Source organism: Lycorma delicatula, chromosome 4, assembly GCF_047948215.1.
Source record: "Lycorma delicatula isolate Av1 chromosome 4, ASM4794821v1, whole genome shotgun sequence".
Taxonomy (NCBI): Eukaryota; Metazoa; Arthropoda; class Insecta; order Hemiptera; family Fulgoridae; genus Lycorma; species Lycorma delicatula.
The window spans coordinates 40,697,711-40,717,331 of NC_134458.1; the positions used below are offsets into that span (position 1 = coordinate 40,697,711).

The following is a 19,621-nucleotide window of genomic DNA, read 5'->3' on the forward strand; positions in this document are numbered from 1 at the left end:
ACTACTGAAAGACCTGCTGCCCTCTTTCAGGAATCATTCCTTAGTCTGGCTCTCAACAGATACCTCTCCGATATGGTTGCACCTTCGGTCCAGCTACTCTGTATCCCTGAGCACTCAAGACCCCTCACCAATGGCAAGGTCTCATGATTCATAGAGGAGGACTATATCTACATTATAGTAAAACTCCTGAGTTTGTTGTCAGAGTTGAGATCTGAGATCTCAGAGATCTGAGAGTTTTTGGTATTGGTTTTTTGTAGTGGTTAGGTTCAGGGTAAAGTTGTTTCTACCCATGATAACATTTAGGTGGGTGCAATGGAGTGCTCTTATAATATATACTGTAAGGCGGATCTGTAACTGTTACTCTAATTTTCACGATTCAAACAGGGATTGTGTTAGTAGGTTGAAGGCTAACTGTTCATGCAGCAGGTACACTCTTGATCAACCAGATTTCGATTAATCAGAAACTAGCATCACACTAGAACCAACCGACCAATTGCTTTCAAATTTGCAGGATACATTCGAATTATTCCAGGGAAGGTTTTAAGCCATAGACTTAGGTCCTAGTCTGCTTGGGGGTGAAGTTGTGAAGTAAAGATATTCATTAAAGAAAAAAAATTAATCCTTTTACCTCATTATTATATTACTGTCACCATGGAACACAAATAAGTTATGAATTTTTTCATTGTCAAAGGTGTGTGTACTTTAGCTGCGATAGTTATTACTATTTTGTCTTTTGTAATTTAGTTTTTACAAAAGCCATAAACCCTGAAAGCTCCATAAACCCTGAATATCTTATTGTTATTTATGAGTATTATTCTCACAACCATGAGAGTAATGAACATTGCAGCGGTCCAGGCAGCAGAGTCCTCTGGCTAGATGGGAATGACAACCAAAGCGAGCTCTGCAGAATTAGCTAGCGAAACAAGCCCTGGCCCTGGGTAGGCCATGGAGTGCACGTGGGCTGACCTTGGCCCCAGGGTGTCTCTGGCTAGTATATATTTATATATACTTCTGGAATTCTGAGTGAATAAAAATAAAAATTTATACTTCATAGATTACAAGTAAACTGTGATAATCTACTTTTAAAAGATAGTACAGTAGCCCAGTAAATTAGAGAGATTACATACATTGTGTTTGTTGTTTATTATTAATTAAACTAACTTAATACCTTCACACATTCCAGTTTGAGCATTAAGAGTGTAGCCAGTACCACAATTTGTATGTCTTATGCACTGAAACGATCCAATTGTATTGTCACAACGTTGACTGAGTAAACAGTTATGCAGTTCCACTTGGCACTCATTTATATCTGAAATTATTCATATTTTTAAAATTAATAATTATGAGTACTAAAATTTTCTAAAATAATATACAATTTGAAAAATTAACCATATTGACATCAGTGAAAGGGTTGTGTTTTTAATGCATTTTTAGATTCAAGCACTGCTCTCCAAATTAATATGTAATGGAGTTAGAAAAATGTTCACAATTGTCTTGATTTTGTAAACTTTAAGATAGCAAAACAACTTTTCTTCAGAACAATATTTAAGCAGAATAAGAAGACAAACATTTCACAGAACTTTTTCCATGTACAGAGCTAAAACAACTTTTAAATTAGAAATCTAACGTTACTGTGGTTACTTCTAAGGAAATGGCTTCTGTCCTCAGAAATGTTAAAGATAAAACTGAACCTATTGAAAGAGTGGGCATCTGTAAATTGATTTGCAAAGACAATAATTACATTTTAAGGTACATAGTGCAAGCTGATAGAAAGATTAAAAAGCAAAATAAAGGAGCGTTTGGTTTATTTTAAATATAGAACAGAGAAAATGGCTGTATCCCAGTATTGCTTGAATACTGGACAAAAAATTTGTTTATTAGAAACAAGTTCAAAAAAGGATGTAACAAAAAGAAGTTAGAAAGTTGGGAAATTTATCTTATCAATAGCGATGCAGAAACTTCATCGTTGAAGAACAGTGAAGGACCAATATTTCTGAATTTTAAATAAATTTATTAAAGATTTTTTTGTGAAAGTTTTCAATTGTAAAAACACTAAATGGTTATCCCTTCCTAAGAATTTTGTTTATGGGAAAGGATTTCTGATTGATGTAAAAATTCATGCTATCTTTATCTTTCTTGAGATAAAGTTTTATCTATTCAACTTATGTAAGAGACATGCAGTTTATGGTTTAAATGTTTTTAAGCTAAGTTTACACTTTTACTTGCATTATCTAATATAATTATTTTTTATTTCTTTCTATTACTTTAATTTTTTTTATTTATTTACTTATTTTCTTATACATACTTTTTCCTCAGTGTTTACAGTTGATGATTGTTTAACAATCAAAGTGGTTAACTACTTTAGGTTTAAGTAAAATTTTTGTGATTATTGAGCATAATCTTGTTTTTCAATTTATTTTAATAACCATTTTAATAACTGCGGCTGTTATTTTTAATTATAATTATTAATAATCTGTTCTCTTACAGATTTAGTAACTGAAACATTTCTACATTCTTTTCTACTGACCTTTAATCGTTTAATGTAACACACTTTGTACTTAAAAAAAGTTTTCTCTTGTGATTTTTCATACTTCTTAGTTTTATTCTTTTTCATTTTCAAACTGAATTTCTTGACTAGCTACGTATCCATACTATTCATTATTCCTAAATCAATCCTTGTTTCATCCAAAGAACAATACTATTAACAAATCCTAACAATTTTATTTCTATTACTACAGACATATACTCGTATAAATCATGTTCCCTTTTTTTGATATCTTTTGGTAAATACTGTTCCAAAGTATTCAATATTATCAGTACACTGAACTCTGTTTTAAATTGTAAGAAATAAGTAATTGATTATTTATCTACCTAACTTAGGTATAGCCTATTTTATTTTAAATTCTACCTTTACCTACCAACACATGCTTGAGTAAGGGAGTCTAACTGATAACCGGTTTTACATAAACATCTGTAACTTCCAACAGTGTTTTCACATACTTGATTACTGTCACATGGTGAATCTCCTGATACTTCATCACATTCATTTACATCTGCAATATATATAAGCAATTTATTACAATTAAACAAAAATGAAGGAAACTAAGAACTTTTCTTACGTGTTTTTACAGTGCCTTGAAATTAGTAAACATTACGTGAATTTTGAAATTTGATAGGTTAGATAATAATTTATCCTGTTCTTCTACATACTAATATAACAACCTTAAAATTTAATTTCATTTATTTGTACTTTATCTCATAGATCTGTGATGAATGTTTTTTTGTAACATTGCATTTATCAAGATTTTACTATGATTTTCCTTGATCCATCCACACAAATGCCAGGTCAGTTTCTTTGATTATCGATGGAGTATTATACCTACTCCCATTCCTAACATATTTATTTTATTTTTTTTTTACAAGTAATTTTGTGCCTGTTTGCATGTTTTTAGTATTAAGATTATCAATAAAATTTTGCCATTAAAATTCATTTCTTTTCTAGATTTATAAACATGTTCAAAATGTACAAAAATTGGACATTCAGGTGTTATACAATTGAGTTCTGCTTCTGACAGATTACTTATAATCTACACCCAGTGAATCGATTGGTAACACGAAAAGATTGTACAATGACAGTTATTTAAATTATGGTTTTACCTCATTGGATGGAAAGCCACACTGCATTGTTTACTTTCAAGTTCCCTCTGAGAAATAAAGCATGAAGCCATCAAAATTTATTTGATGCTTGGAAACTAAACATCCAGGTCATAAAATATTTCCCTTGGAATTCTTTGAAAGAAAATTACAGACTTTGAGAAATTAATAAGCTTCTATTTGTAAATCAAGCCATATTGATAAAAGTACACTGGAAGTATCTTATCTCGTAGCATTATGAGTAGCTAAGGTATCCAAACCCCATACAATCACAGAAAACCCAATATTTCCCACTGCAATTGATATGGTCAATGTTTTAGTAGGCATGGAATAAGCAAAAAAAATGAAATAATTCCACTTTCTGATAGAGTATGAAGGTGAATCGATGACATGATTCCCGATGTTCGAGATTAGATAATTCAGTAAGTAATTCAAGTGAATTTTTTAGTATTCAATTTGATAAATCAACAGATGTGGCAAACATTTCTCAGTTATGTTTTGTGAGATATGAACGCGATAGGGACAGGTCAGTTAAAGAAAATATGTTGTTTTGCCAATCAGTACCCAGTCATGCAACAGTATAATGTCTTTTTGATGTTTTTTATGAACCCACCAAAAACTATAACATAGTTTGGACAAAATATATCACAGTTTGTAGTGATGGTGCAAAGGCGATAACAGGAAAGAACAGTGGATTTCTGAAAAAATTAAAATATTGTCTTATACCAAGGGCAGATTGGATGCACTGCTTCCTTCACAGACATTCTCTTTCAACAAAAAATACGCTGGTAAATCTCAAATTCTTTATAAATCTGTAAAAATGATTAATTTTATTAAGTTGACCATTACAGGAAAGGCTGTTTGGTAAATTATGTGATGAAATGGCCGAAAAGAAGAAAAATTCTTATTTTCCATACAGAAGTCAGATTTTTATCATGGAGGGAAGTTTTAACCCAGTTATTAAAAATGGCGAGATGAATTAATAATATTTTTCCAGGATAAACAAACACCATTCTCAATATTTTTACAGAATAATGAGCAGGGCTACACCGAATGAGATCATTACTCATGCTGATTGTCTTTCTAACGACATGGTTGATCGTAATTTTTTACTAATTTCAATTTTGAAAATTAACGTTCGCCGCTAGCTAGTGACACAGGGAGAGTTAAAAAAATGAGAAGTAAAATTACAACATTTGAAAAGTTGAAGATAAATTATTTTCGTAAATGTATTTCAACACCTCAATGGGACTCACCTGGGGTTTAAGTAAATTTTTATTGCTCTTAATTCTTCGAAAAGCTCCTTTCCATTAATATCCGATTTTTTTCAGCTCTGATTGCAAATTTATGCAGTGTTTTTATAAATCTTCGTTACTGATATTTTTTATTTTGGTCATATTGTATAACATTTTTAAAATGTCTGTTTGTTCTTTAAACACCTCAAATCTATCCTGTAATGCGTTTATTGTTGTATCAACAATAGAAAATAAAAAGTAAATTTTAAAATTGTTTTCAGGGTCTGGGATACTTTCGTCATGATATTCGTAATCAAACATACGTTTTCTTTTTCTTACACTAGATGAATGTTTTTGGTAATTCTGTATCGGCGCCAGTAACTGAAGCCAGCTCTCTTGTTTCCAGAAGAATATCAGCAAATTTTTCATCAGATCTTAAGTCTATAAAATATTTTCAAACTTTTTCTAACGTTTCCAATGCAGACTGAATGTTTGATTTAGGCTCTTGTAACAATTTAATTACTATGTTGATCCGGTTTAATATATTGTCCATATAACAATTGAACGTATGAATTTAAACGATTTTATTTTTATAGCAAGACGATTTTCCATAGTTCTAATATCCATGTCTCTCGTTTTGTCGTCACTTATTTCTATCAACGTATCATACAATTCACCAATTTGGGTTTTAAGAGGAATAATGGCTTCTATCCAACTTTCCCATAGCGTTTCTGATAAAGGTTTCAAGGTGAATTTTGACAATCTTGTTGTTAAAACGTTCCATCTATGAAGAGAAAAACACATACAACTGCTGAACAAAAATTTAGTTTCAAAAGAAATTTTTGCAGCATCATTTACAGCTAAATTTTGTCTGTGAGCTGAAAAGGTACAAAATAATCTCTAGGATTTAAATCTGATATTTTTTTGAAGACATTCCTTTTTCCTTTCATGTTTGCGCCGTTATCATAACCTTGCCCTCTTAAATCTTTTATGTCCAGTTTTAGGTCTTCAAATTTTTTAATTACAAAATTATGAAGTCCTTGTCCAGTTGTGTCTGTTATGAGGCAAAACTCCAGAAAATGTTCATGTATTTCTGCTGGAGCTGTACAACAAACAAAATGAATAGTAATTGTTATTTGTTCTGTGAGAGACACACTCAAATTGTTATTTGAGTGTGAGATACGTTTGGAGTACAATCTAATATTGTAGAAAAATATTTGGATTTTTGTAACTTTTCAAGTATTTTAGTTCACTATTTCAGTGGCTATTAATAAAATTATTTCATTTTGAATTTCGGATCCAATATAGTGTGGTAGATTTTTCTAATTAGAATGTTTAATTCAACTAAGGTGTTCTGCCATAATACTCCGTTAAAGCCACTACTGGTAAGGAACGGACGGGGTGGTGTAGCGACCGGACACGTTACGATGGCGGGATCTTCTCCACTAGGGGGGGAATCGAGATGTTCTGCCAAACCGTATCAAATTTTGAAATTTTTGTATTAATTGTAAAAAGTTACCATGCTTTTTTCAGTATCGAATAGACGCTTCGAAGATTCTCTAAAAGCAAAGCATTGTCGAGACAGATATTTAATTAAAAAATAATAATTCGTTCTGTAACGGAACGCCAACGTTGCTTTTCAATTTCATGCAGTCTTTGTTGTGTTGCATCTATTGTTTTACTTGTACAGCCGGTAATAATTCCGACATTTTTTAACGATCTTAATATGACCTGTATTATATTCGTGTCTTTTAAGAATTAAAGAAATATGACCCCGATCATTCACTCCTTTTGTACCCACAATATCGTCCTTATTAATTTTTTCTTCGTACAACCGGTATGGACCGAAAAATACGGAATTAAGTGAGCCTGAATACAGAAGTCACTGGCGGTGTACTTTTTCACCGTTAGGTAATCGTCGATAATAATAAAATAGAGAAAATTTTCTACTATCTGTATTACGTGGAAATTTTATGTCGCAAATTTGTTGCGGATAATTTTGAGCAAAGACTGAATATCTTGAACGCTTAATTTCTCCCGCCATTTACTAGGATCATTTGACATTAATTCAAATTGTACATTGTCCTGACTGCCAACAGTTTCTTTTTCGATTGAACTAATTCGTTGTGTTAAATCTTGGTCCTCTTCCTTAAAAATTATTTTTGCAGGAGGAGCATTATTTCCATAGGCTTGTTTTCCTTGAGATGTTGAAGGAACAGATACATCATCACTGTTCAATACATTAGCACTAACGTAGGAATCCTTATTTTCGCTTTCAATATTTTTAGACATAAAAAATTTGTATAACGATCCTTATTGTTTTCTGTTGTTCTTAATTGTATTTGTTGTCGATATTGAGCTCCAGATAAGCGTTTCATTTTTCTATCAGACATTATTTGAAAATTATAGGGGAATTTTGAAATACAGAGATGTATTGTTTGTTTAATAACTAATTTTAACACAAAATGAGAAAGTGTTATCGTTGAATTACTAGACACTGTAATAGTACCAGACATTTTATTTTAGGATTTGGTTTTATCAAATTACTAAACACTAAATTAAAAACCGTAAATACTAAATTAAATATTGCAAATATAAACACTAAATCGAGTTCTTAACTATTCGAAACAAGAGTAATATTTTTTCTTAAAATTAAAAGTACGTATTTGATATTTTTGTTTTCGGAGTTCACATATAATTTTACCACAAAAAGAGAACAATAAAATTAAAACGAATCATTTTAATAGAGAAACGCCGATGAACTAAAAAATATTTTTAAAATTCGTCCAGAGATTAATAAACAAAAGGCCGATAGTCAATAGGACTCATTATTATCATAGTATCAAGCGTTATAATTTTAATTGTCTACGTAAATAAAAAACGTTTATATTAACACTCGTTGGTAAGAATTTTAGTTTACGTTTACTAAACGTTGTTTAGATTAAACAATAATACTTATCAAGTACGCAGCAGATAAAAATGTGATGATCATCTCTTTCTGTAAGAATAAAATAATTTAAAAAATATATATTTTTCAAATAAATTTGCTGAATGATTTGCAACCGGATGACACTATGTTGGGTGAAGTTTCATATCACCGGTGTATCAGACGCGACTTCACGTCGGAAGTCGCGGCTTTCGAGACCGACTTACAATCTTCTGAGATCACTGAGGCACAGGTGCGTTAGGTGATCTGCAGTATGGCTAGACTAGAATTTATAATAGGTTGCTCTTCACCGGCCACTTTCCGAAGTGTTGGAAACTCGGAGACTTGGTATTGTTGTTCAAAGGTGGTGACAAAGATCCTACTGCTAATTCTTCTTACCGTTCCCTAACGCTCTTGCCCGTGATTGGTAAGGTTTTTGAGAAGGCCCTATATTTGCGTATTAATGTTAGATTGGTCACTGATCATTTGCTAATGGACAACCAGTATGGCTTCCGACCAGGTAAGAGCACTGAGAATGTCATACTAAAGGTGATGGTTACAGCTTCCTCTAGTTCATGCAAATATGTATTGGAGATTTTTCTGGACATATCCGGGGCATTTAATAACTTATGGTGACCCTCTGCCCTGTTTCAGATGCAGAAGCGTAAATGTACACAAAATGAATTAGAAGTGCTCTCCAGTTATTTCAGTCATCGGACTGTTTTTCCCTGCGTGATGGCGGCTCGGAGGTTCGTAAGAGCCTAACTAAATGATGCTCTCAGAGCAGTGTTTTGAGTCCCCTTCTTTGGGTTGCAGAATTCGATTCCATGTTGCGTTTGATGTTGCCACGTGGTTGTCGTGTCATCGCTTATGCTGACTACGCGCTGCTGCTGACTGAAAAGGATTCGCCTAAAGAAGTAGAGTTGCGAGCTGCTCGTGCTTGTGAGACACTCCGTCTCTGGAGTCTCCAACATAAAATGATTTTCAGCCCAGAGAAAACCACAGTAAAGTTGCTTAAGGGCCGATTGGCTGCTATTCGACGAATCCGGGCTCGGATGGCTGGTCTTCTCTTTCGGTACGTTACGACTCAAAAATACTTGGGTGTTATCCTTCATGAGAATTTTCGGTTCAAGGAACATCTACAGTATGTTGCAAAAAAGACGGCTGATGCTTTTTATGAAATCCGTAGAGTCATTCATCCCGATTGGGGGTTGAATTACCGTACCATGCGTATCCTTTACCATGGTGTCAGTGAGGCTATTATGCTATATGCTGCACCTGGGCTCACCGCTTGGCTTTTAGGTGTTACGCGGACATTTTGCTTTGAGTCCAGCGACTCTTCTTGCTAGCTGTTATAGAACAGTCTCGTGGGAGGCAGTCTGTGTTATAGCCGGAGTCAAAGCAATAGATATCTTGGCTAATGAGCATAAGGAACGCTACATTTCCAAGGCAAATAACCTTTTGACGTCAAAACGAAAGGAGGAGATTGAAGACCGGGCCTTGCGTCTTGGGAGGTTAGGTGGGACGATTCGAGTGGAAGTTTTGGTTGGGTTAAGATGTGTTCTTTCTTGTCGCTGAGTGTGGTTTTTGAATTTTAAATGGTGTTTACGGCTTTTGATTGGATTTTACGTTAACAAGTGTGGTGGATAATTTACAGGACGTGTTTTTTTTATACACTGATGATTTTGGAGAACGGACGACTATTTTACAGTGACTTTGAATTTTTATTGCCTGTTCGCAATAAGAGTTAAATTCGCTTGGTAATACTGTTTGTGTGTGTGTATTGGAAGTAGAAAATAAGAATTATTTCTTATCTAGTTGTATAATAAGTTGTTATCAAAGTGATAACATCAAAACATTATAGCGTTACATTAATTTTAATTATAAAAGGTTAATTATTATATGTAAGTTATCTTTCTGATAACAGAGACTGGTATTTCGCTTAGGTAGATAAGCTATTATATAGCTTGTGCCTAAAGTTATTGTTGCTTAGTAAATTTTTCAATAATTTACTTAGGATCTGAGGTGGTCGAGTTTCCATCTGTCTTCTGGAAGGAAGTTGAAGTATATGGATGGAAACCCATTTAAACCCGGGAAGATCCTGCATCGTTCTCCGGTGAGAGGAGAGGCATAGACCAGCAAGGAGAGTGCAGAGGTTGTATCTGAAGTCACATTATTTAGCCATTGAGGCTACGCAATAGCGGATACTGGGGATAATAGGCCTAGGGAAGACCGGAAGAGACGGCGTCATCCTAGTACTGAGGAAAGAGACCCGGATAACGAGCTAGTGGAGTGGATTTGTAAATTGGAAAACGCAGCTCGTATTCTGCACAAGTCGATTGATAAAAATACAAAGGTGGAAATTAAACAAGTTGAATTAGATATGTATAGTATAGTCAAACAAATAGTTGGATTTAAGATGGCCTTGTCTAAGAGATCACTGGAGATAAGCACTCAGGAGATTGCAACACAGACTGATGCGAAGTCAGATAATGATGATATTTTACGGCAGCTTAACAATGGAGTCGAGGATGATGAGGTGGTGGATCTGATAGTTAAACGCTGGCCTAAAGCTGCTTATAGATATGTGGAAGACAAGCGGGGTTGCTGTTTTGATAGTGTGGATAAGGACATAGCGGTCGTGGTTGATCTGGCGACTCTCAGTGACCCTTTTACGTTGTCAGTTATTAGAAGGGTTCCTGAGATTAGAAGCCTGGCAGAAAGGGACAGACTGAAAGCGGGACAACTGTTCGCATTTAAATTGCAGATGAAGGTTCTCATTGGTGAAGAAATTGAGCTACAATTTCACACGGTGTTTGTAGTGGTGGTTAACTTCACAGAGAGCGACAATAAGATGGCTAAGGATTTGAAAGGTGGCACTGGTCGACTATTTGAAATATCAAACAACAAGACGGTTTTTGGCGCTTCAGATGGCAGAACTGGGTCCTTACTGAAGAAGTTACTGGAGTATGCCGATATGTTAAAGATAGAGGTGTTTTTCGATCAAGGAGTGGGCTGGGCAAAATCATTGCCCAGCCCACGAAGACTGTAGCGGTAACAACTCAAAATAGAATCTATGCTGACTTGTTAAAACAAGTGAAGGATGGAGTGGATGATGAGCTTCCAGAGATATTGTCACTAAGGCAGGACCAAGCAGGAGAAGTGCTCATCAGGGTGAAAGACGATGGACGAGGTGCGGAGGATCTGCAGAGGAAGATAATTGGTGGGATAGACGGTGTCAAGGTGAGCTGCACGAGTAGGGTTCGCACAAAGAAAATCATTATTCGAGACATCGATGAGCTCTCCACGGAGGAGGACGTTACTACGGCCCTCAGGGCGGCTGCAGGTCCGGAGCAGGTGCAACTCCAGCAGTTATCTGTGAGGACTGCATTTGGCAGCATCAATGTGCTGCCAAATGCAGCACCTTCTATGTTGGTTACTACTAAGCAGGCAGATCACTTAGCGCAGAAACTGAGACTGAAGATTGGATGGGTTTCATGTAGAATTGCCCTCAGTGAAGACGTAGAAAGATGGTATAGATGTTAGTCGGTGGGCCACAGGGCTGCTAGCTGTACGGGTCCTGATAGACGCAGGGCCTGTTTTAAATGTGGCAAGAACGGTCATTTTAAGGCTGCCTGTCGTGTGAATGTTAGAGGTGTTGATCTTCGCAGCGGAGGCTTAGGCTGCCAATCAGGAAAATATGATTAAATTACTTTTAACGAATGCTAATCGTAGCTCTCTCTCGCATGATTTGATCGAGGGGCTGGCTAAACGGATCGATGTTGATTTTGCTATCACGTCTGAGCCGAACAAACAATGGCTGGTGTGCAGATAGAAATGGTGATGTTGGTGGTAGAGTTTGTTGGAGACTGGCAGAGAGAGGAGATGGCTTGATAGCCTAAGAGTTAGCTTCGGCTATACTTGTCGGGGTGTACATTAGTCCAAATTGTGACATTCCCCGTTATGCCGAGTTCCTGAATAGATTACATGAACTGGTCGCTCTAGCAAAAAGAAGGGTCATAATACTGGGTGACTTCAATTGCAAGACAACAGAAGCTGGCTGCACTGTTATTAACAGGCGGGGATTAACTTGCGGATTTGATGCATCTGCATGGACTCTATTGCTTAAATGATGGTATTCCCACGCACACGGCTGGGGGGACACTCTTCAGTCCTTGATCTCGTTATTCTGAATGGTTGTTGGGATCGGGAGCTTTGCTCCTTGAAGGTGCTTACGGAAGATATTGCTAGCGATCATTTAGCCATGTCAATTGAGTTGCAAGATCCGTCATTGAAAGTGAGGGTCGGTGGCCCGCCGTTCCGTCTGTCTGTCCAACTGGCAGGTGGACATGGTTGTAAAAAGAGTAGTAGAGAGAGGGATTGTTCAATTGAATTTAATTCCAGAGGGACTTCAAGAGATTATCAAAGATGAGATTGCACGGTCGAGATGAATCAGAGTATCAAGCCAGTATATTGGTGGACCCCTAGAATTGCCTAGATACGGAAGGAATTACAATCCAGCCGGAGACGTATGCAGCGGTTGCGTAGAAATGATAGGGTGAAGTATGTTGAGGCTGCTCGAGATTATAGAGATCACAGACGTGCTCTCAATTATGAGATTAAGACAGTAAATCGCAAAAAATGGATGGAACTGTGTGAAGATTTGGATAGGGATCTCTGTGGCAGGGCCTACCAGATTGTGATGAAGAGATTTGGTAGGCGCCTCCATGTACTGACGATGGATACGGCAAAGTGTGAGGTGGAAAAACTCTTACCTTGCGTCAAACGAAGAATAGTTGGCCCTCCAGTTTTTGAGAGAAGAAGATAACCTCATCAACAGATGAGGTTATCATGGCAATGAATAGGCTGGGGAATGTGGCAAGTCCGAGGCCGGACGGAATCCCGGCCAAGGTTCTAAAGGGGCTAATCGGTAGGGTACCATGGGCCATAGTAGACATTTTCAACAAAGAACTAGAAGGTGGGACATTCCCAGCCTATTGGAAGGAAGGGCGGCTTGTCTTCCTTCCCAAAGGTGGTACTGATGACATGGCCGAAGGGTTTAGACCGTTATGTCTCCTTAACAATTTGGGTAAAGTTGCTGAGAGGTTGTTGGCGTCAAGAATCATGGAGGAGCTCATCAGAGAAGGTGGTATACATGAAAATCAATATGGTTTCATGCCAGGCAGATCGGCCATTCAAGCTGTATCACAAGTACAAGGAGGTTAGACAAGGCACATCTAGAACGAGGGGTATACCTGTTTTGGCGTTTTTGATATCCGGAGCGCGTTTGGTTCCGTGCCATGGGACGTTATAATGTCTGCCCTGGTAAATAAGGGCATTAGTAATTACCTGATTAAAGCAAGTTGGCGATTATTTAAGTGAGAGATGGATCAAGACGGAGACTTTGGAAGGGTGTTTCAGTTTACAGATGTTTGGAGGAGTCTCACAGGGTTCAGTGTTGGGCCTCCTTCTTTGGGACTTGTTTTTGACGACATATTGGGTGTTCGGTTGCCACAGCATACGCAGTCAATTGCTTATGTGAATTATTTAGTCCTTATGATTAGTGGCAGGACGGAACAGGAGATCCTGCCCAGGGGCAAAGCTGCGCTTGATTTGATCCATGTATGGTTGAGAGACCACGGTTGGAACTTGCTCTTGATAAGTGTCAGTATGTTTCCTTAACAGGGAAACGTAGAGTTGATTCCATCAGGTTAGTGGTCGGGAATCACCGCATACAAGAAGCCTTAAGGTGAAGTACCTTGGTGTTACAATCAAGAAGTCACTACGGTTCAGCGAACCCGTTGAAAGGACTCTCTGGCTGAAAGGACTCTTAAGGCATTAAGTCGTCTGAAGACTTCATAGGTTGCACCGCGGGCGTCTAAACGTCGAGCCATTATGTCGGCGGTTTCTCCCATTATGTTATATGCCGCGCCTGCTTGGAAGGATGCAGTTGGTATACAGAGGAACCGAGTCAGACTAAAGAGAATTCATCGAAGAACCTTGTTAGGTGTGGTGGCAATATATCGGATTGCTTTTTATGACGGTATGTGTACTGGCCGGGACTCCTCCCATAGACCCTTTTTGTTCTTGAGCGTGCCCGTAAATATAAAGACGGTGACAGTGCTGAAGGTGGAAATGAAACACTAAGAATGTGGCAAGACAGATGGAACTTGGGTGTCAAGGCTGGATGGATGAGGAGATTAATTTCCGATTTAAGAATGTAATATAATGGAAGGTTTGGTGAGACGAGTTTTTACCTGACGCAAATGTTATCTGGTCACGGTAATTTTGAAGTGTATTTGTATGGAATTGAGAGGAGAGAGTCGCCTGACTGTATGTATTGTGACGAACGGGACTCGGCTGAGCACACCCTCTTAAAGTGTGAGGAATGGATTCAACAACGTAGTCGAACTGGTATTGCAAATCTGGAGCTGGAGGATATAGTCCCGTATATGCTGACGTCGCAGAGTAACTGGAGGAAAGTAGAGGAATACTCGAGGGAGGTGCTTCGATGCAAAGATACGGAAGGTAGAAGAAGGTTTTAGTGTAGGGTTGGGTGGACAGCCCCAATCGGGAGAGCCGGAATGCCGAGGTGTGCCCGAATCGGCATATCACACAGTTTACTCTCCCGGCATGGTGCCTTTCGGGCGAGTTTGGCGAGTTTTCGTTTGATGGATTTGAGTCAGTGCCCGGATTGTGGGACTGATGATACAGTGGACCATGTCCTCTATGTCTGTCCACGATATGAGGTCGAACGTTCACGAGCTGTTAGGGAACTTGAGAGAATACATTCATTTCTGGATTTCCGTATTAACTGGATGATCGCGAAGAATGGTCTATAATGGCTGCTTTTCTTTGCGCCCTTGCGGTGTATAGGTCTGCAGAGTGAATTTAATCGAGTTATCTGATCATGGTAAGATACCGGGTGGTTAGGGTTCCGGCCTAGGCATTAGATTGGTTGGAGGTAGGCGCATTGGCATCGTGCCACGGTTATATTGGTATCATTTGTGATTCGGTTTGGGGCTCCCACTGGCGGGGACCCCAAAGTGGGGGCCCACTGGCCGCGCCACCTGGTGTAGGTCTGAATTTGTATGTTGTGTAAAACATAATTTTGATTGGTATGAGTGTAGCACTGATTTGACATACAACTCGTTCGTTTTCTGAGGCATTCGTAGTCACGAACGATGTTGTCAAATTTAGACTAGGCGTGGGGTACGCGCTTCCGCGGTCTCGGTTAGTTAGTTTGAGGGAATCATGTTAGGTTATCATGTTACGCATGTGAAGATGTCTGTTTGAGGCCGATGTAAAGGCAAAATTTGATTTGTATTTTACTGATGCAAATGTCTGCCGAGGTATTTACATCGGTGGCATACCGACCGAGGCCTGGCTGATGTTTGTAAGATGTAATCAGTTAGAGGGTTTAAAGACGACCTGGGATAAAGCCCCTCAGAGCTCGGAACGGAGGGGTTGATGTGGCGACCGGTAATGTCATAAGGTGGGTGTTCTCCTACGGGGTTGGGACGGCTTACTTAGTTGATGTATTTTCACATTTAAATGAATTGAATGTGAATTTACAAGGAAGTGATAAAAATATTTTATTAATGACAGATAAAATCATGCTTTCATTAAGAAGCTTGGTATCTGCATTATTCAAAGAAAAAATTTTGACATGTTTCCACTCACTTCTGATTATATTGAGAAAATTTTGGATGAAGAAAACACTATTATTCACCAAATTTTGGATAGCATGAAGATGTATTTGTGTGAGCTAAAATTTCAGTTGGCGGATTATTTTCCGGAAGGTAAAAATGATTTCTTGAAGAGATGCGTACTGAATCCATTTAGTGTAAACATTGTTGCAATTGCTAAGTTACCAGTTGAAATTCATGACCATCTCATCGAAATGAATGCTGATAAAATGTTACAACTACAATTCACATCTGAAGATTTAGATGTTTTGGCTTGCTCGTTGAAGTGAATATGAAAATCTAGTCACAGAAGCATTGAAAATATTAATTCTTTTCACCACGTCTTACTTTTGTAAAAAGGGTATTTCATCTATGGTTGCACTAAACATAGGAATTGTTTTTTATAACTTGAAAGCAATTAGCTATTGTGTGTTTCTAATATAGATTCATATATGGAGAAAATTTTAAATAAAAAACAAAAACACCCATCTCATTAATTTATTTTCTTTACATGTGTATATATAAATGTAAGTAAAATGTTTATAATAAATGGTTTTTTCTCATTAAATGATTTCATTATTGTTTATGTGTAAAGTTGTAGGCCAATTTCATAACCTCCTTTCACATCACATGTGGAAATGTGGTTCCTCTAACCCAGCATTTCTCAAACTGAGGTTTGAGAAATGCTGGGTTAGAGGAAGTAAACTGTGTCATTTTCAATGACACAGTTAACTTCCTTCTGTGTCTTGTCTGACTCTTGAATTGTACATGAAAAAACTTATCCATGTACACCTGAATAGAACAAAAGAATCCATTTTTTTGCCAGTTCTTGATTATTTGGATTCTTCCATTTTTAGTTGCAATCATTAACTGACCAGTGAAATCAAAATCTAAGAAAGGTATGTTTGTTGGCTATAATGATGAAATTAACAATTAAAGGGTTTATTTTCTGGAATAGATAAGCACACACTGAGGTGTGTAGTTGAAATACACTGAGGTGTGGAGTTGTTACTCCAGTGAGTAGACTGCAGACATCTAAATGAGGTCCTTAGATATATTTTAATGTTCAGAAGGAACTGCAATGTTGTAACATCAGCTATTACAGACAAATGTAATAATGAAACAACTACTGGAAAATAATTGAAGAAAAAGAAGTTTAAACATTAATATTTATTTATCATTCAGGTTTTACAGTTGTAACAAAATGTGACTTAGTCAAAGTAACTCTTGTATGGCATATTCTTGAATTTTATTAGTTTGATTTTCTTTGCACTAATTCTTTGTATTAATTAAATGCTTTAAATGTTTCATTTATATTTTATTTATAACATATTCTAATACTATGTTATTAATAAATGTAGTAAACGTTTATAAACATAATATATATTAAATGAACAAACACAACATACATCAAATGTATCTGACCAAATACAAAAAGGGGTTCCCTAAAAAACTCAAAGTGGGTGTCATCAATTGCAGTGTCATGTACTACATCATGAATGTAGGTATTGAATCAAAGCTCTAAAAAGCTCTTCTGGAAGCATTGCTTCCAGAAGAGCACAGATTTAAAAAGTGAATTATTGAATACACTCGTTTTATCAAAGGTTTAACCACGTTTCTTGCCACATCATTTCATTAACAAATTAAAATTTTAATAAGATATTGACAATAACTTTATCTGAGGGATATTTGACATTTAGATAATTCTTAGATACTAATTTATAAATCTGCAGTATGGAAACAAAATATAAAAATCCTTTGTGCGATGACTCTGATTCGTCCTTTATTTTCATATAAGCTTGATTCATATTTATTTACAGACAAATTAACTTAATGTCACTGAATCTTATTATTGAATTTTGAGCATGAACAATTCTTAATTACTTACCTAAACAACTAGCAATTGTAGAATTCCACCTAAATCCTGTTTTACAGTTATGTTCTTGTTTAATTTTTATACATTTGTAGCCACCTTCAAGATTTACACAATCTTCTGTTCCTCTCTGACATACATGAATATTTTCAATGCATTCATTTACATCTATTAAACATAATGTTAAATATATTATCAGATATGTTAGTTAAAATCTTTTAATGATATACTTAAACTAATTTAAGTCACAGTTTAAAAAAAATACAGACCATTAATTAACAAAGCAGTAATTTTTAGATTTCTCACTTTCATCAGGTGTAATAGGGCTAAAATATTTTGAACAATGTGACAAGATGTGAATACACATCAAAATTATTAAAAACTAGCAGGAGTACTTGAGCAGTCATAATACATTTTTGTATCTAACAGAAGTGGTAAATAATGTTCCCAAAAAAATCTTCAGTAGCAACAACATGCAAGATACAATTTTTGTACTTTTATTATACAAAAGGGATAATTTATTTAAAAATTGTTAAGTGGGTGAATGATCTACTATAATTAAAAGATAGAATATATTTCAGTATTGTTATATGTTAATTTACTGTAAACATTTATTAAAACTGGTATTACTGCAATATTATAAGAAACAATTTTATTAACAGATAAAATAGTACATAATACAATACTAATGGGCTTGTTTGCATCAGGATATCTTAAACACTTAAGACACAAAAATACCATATCGATGGGAATATTTAAAAACAAATATGTAAATCAAAGTTTAATTATATATATGCTATATAGTTTTCAACATTTGTTAAATTTTCTTATATATTAATTTTATGATAATTGTCAGGCCAATCAATTTTGATAATTGAACGGTTCTGAAGGGTTAGCAAAGGGTCAAGGAGGGCCCAGTTATGAAAAAGATTTTTTACACGCTCCAAAAATAGAATGGTTATATCAAAATATTTTTTTAAAAGGATGCTGCAAATATTGGGATATTACAATTTTTGTTTATGTTCAAAGTGAAGGGCATGAGATATTTGAGGACAAGGTCTGAACTTTTTATTTATTTTATGTTTTTTCAAGTTAGAACATACGAGGGTCATTCAGTAATTAAAGAGAAAAACATTTTTGGTGAAGGAATCGTTTAATGTAGGCAACTGAAACTTTTTTAAGTATTAGTTGCAACCTTGCCAATAGTGTTAGTCAGCTATTCCATTAATATTTACGAAAAAAAACCTCGAAAGTCTTAGAAACTGTCTCATGCCGTATTAGCGAGCCACTGTGAAGAGGCGGTACGGGGGTCGAAAAATGACAAACAAGCATAGGAGCCCCTATATCGCATAACCTGTAACTGGAAATCGCGCGAAAACTTTGGCCCTGCAAACGACATAATTAAGTCGTGGAATAATGAAGTTTTCATAATTAAACAAATTTTTGTCAGAAATTATAAATAAATCCGTACAACACTGCACACCGTCCCATAAGAGGCCATAAACGGTACGTATTTTTTTTTCAGATTCAAGGCGGGGATTCGCGGACTGAACTAACTGAAAACTGAAGAAGGAACCCACCGACTAAAATCTAGCCCAGAAATGGGCCAAACGTAAGTAAATATCCGCGATCTTACAGTGGCCACAAAGTAGACCAAACAACAAGCGACCTCCGATTCCGGCATAATTAAGCACTTTTTTTCTTTTTGTGTGTTTCTGTTTCTTCCAGATTCCACAGCCACACAGGCAATTGACGGTGACCACGCGGTCTCACCAATCCCTTCCTGGAAACATGCGTGTCTGGATGATTGTTGATTATGTTTATGTAAAAAAAATACCACTTCTTACTTCAAACTTCAAGGCAATCGCCACTCCCAAGCCGCGAACGCGAAATTAAACTCCATTGTAAGTACCTTAAACTCCATTGTAACCTTTCAAGAAAAAGAGGGAACTAGCCAAGCAGCCACCAGCGGATAACCGCATAATGAAGAAAGAAGAAAGCTGCACTTTTCCCCGTTCCGCCCTTCAGGGCAACGAAACGTTATTAAGATTAGTGGCGTGTAATTCAATTACTGCCGATTCTCGGAAAGTGCAGGCTAAAGAATATTTATTTAGTGCAGGCTAAAGAAGACACACAACGCGACTCGCCGCCACGGAGTGGAGTCCGGCAAAAGAACCCACCAAAAAAAACCGCACGAAGGGCAGCCACAAAAGAAGAAGATGATCTACAATCCTCCTATCTACCT

At 36.4% G+C, this 19,621-nt stretch overlaps 1 protein-coding gene across 1 annotated transcript in view; it reads right to left on the reverse strand.

Moving 5' to 3' along the window:
* Positions 1–19,621, reverse strand: part of LOC142322595 (uncharacterized) — a 98,804-nt gene that overhangs the window by 43,323 nt on the left and 35,860 nt on the right. Inside the window, exons 7-9 of the mRNA XM_075361671.1 lie at positions 17,392–17,544; positions 2,919–3,053; positions 1,169–1,309 (exon numbers count right to left, since the gene is read on the reverse strand). Coding sequence (XP_075217786.1) covers positions 1,169–1,309; positions 2,919–3,053; positions 17,392–17,544 — 429 coding nt within the window. The remainder of the gene's footprint in view (positions 1–1,168; positions 1,310–2,918; positions 3,054–17,391; positions 17,545–19,621) is intronic.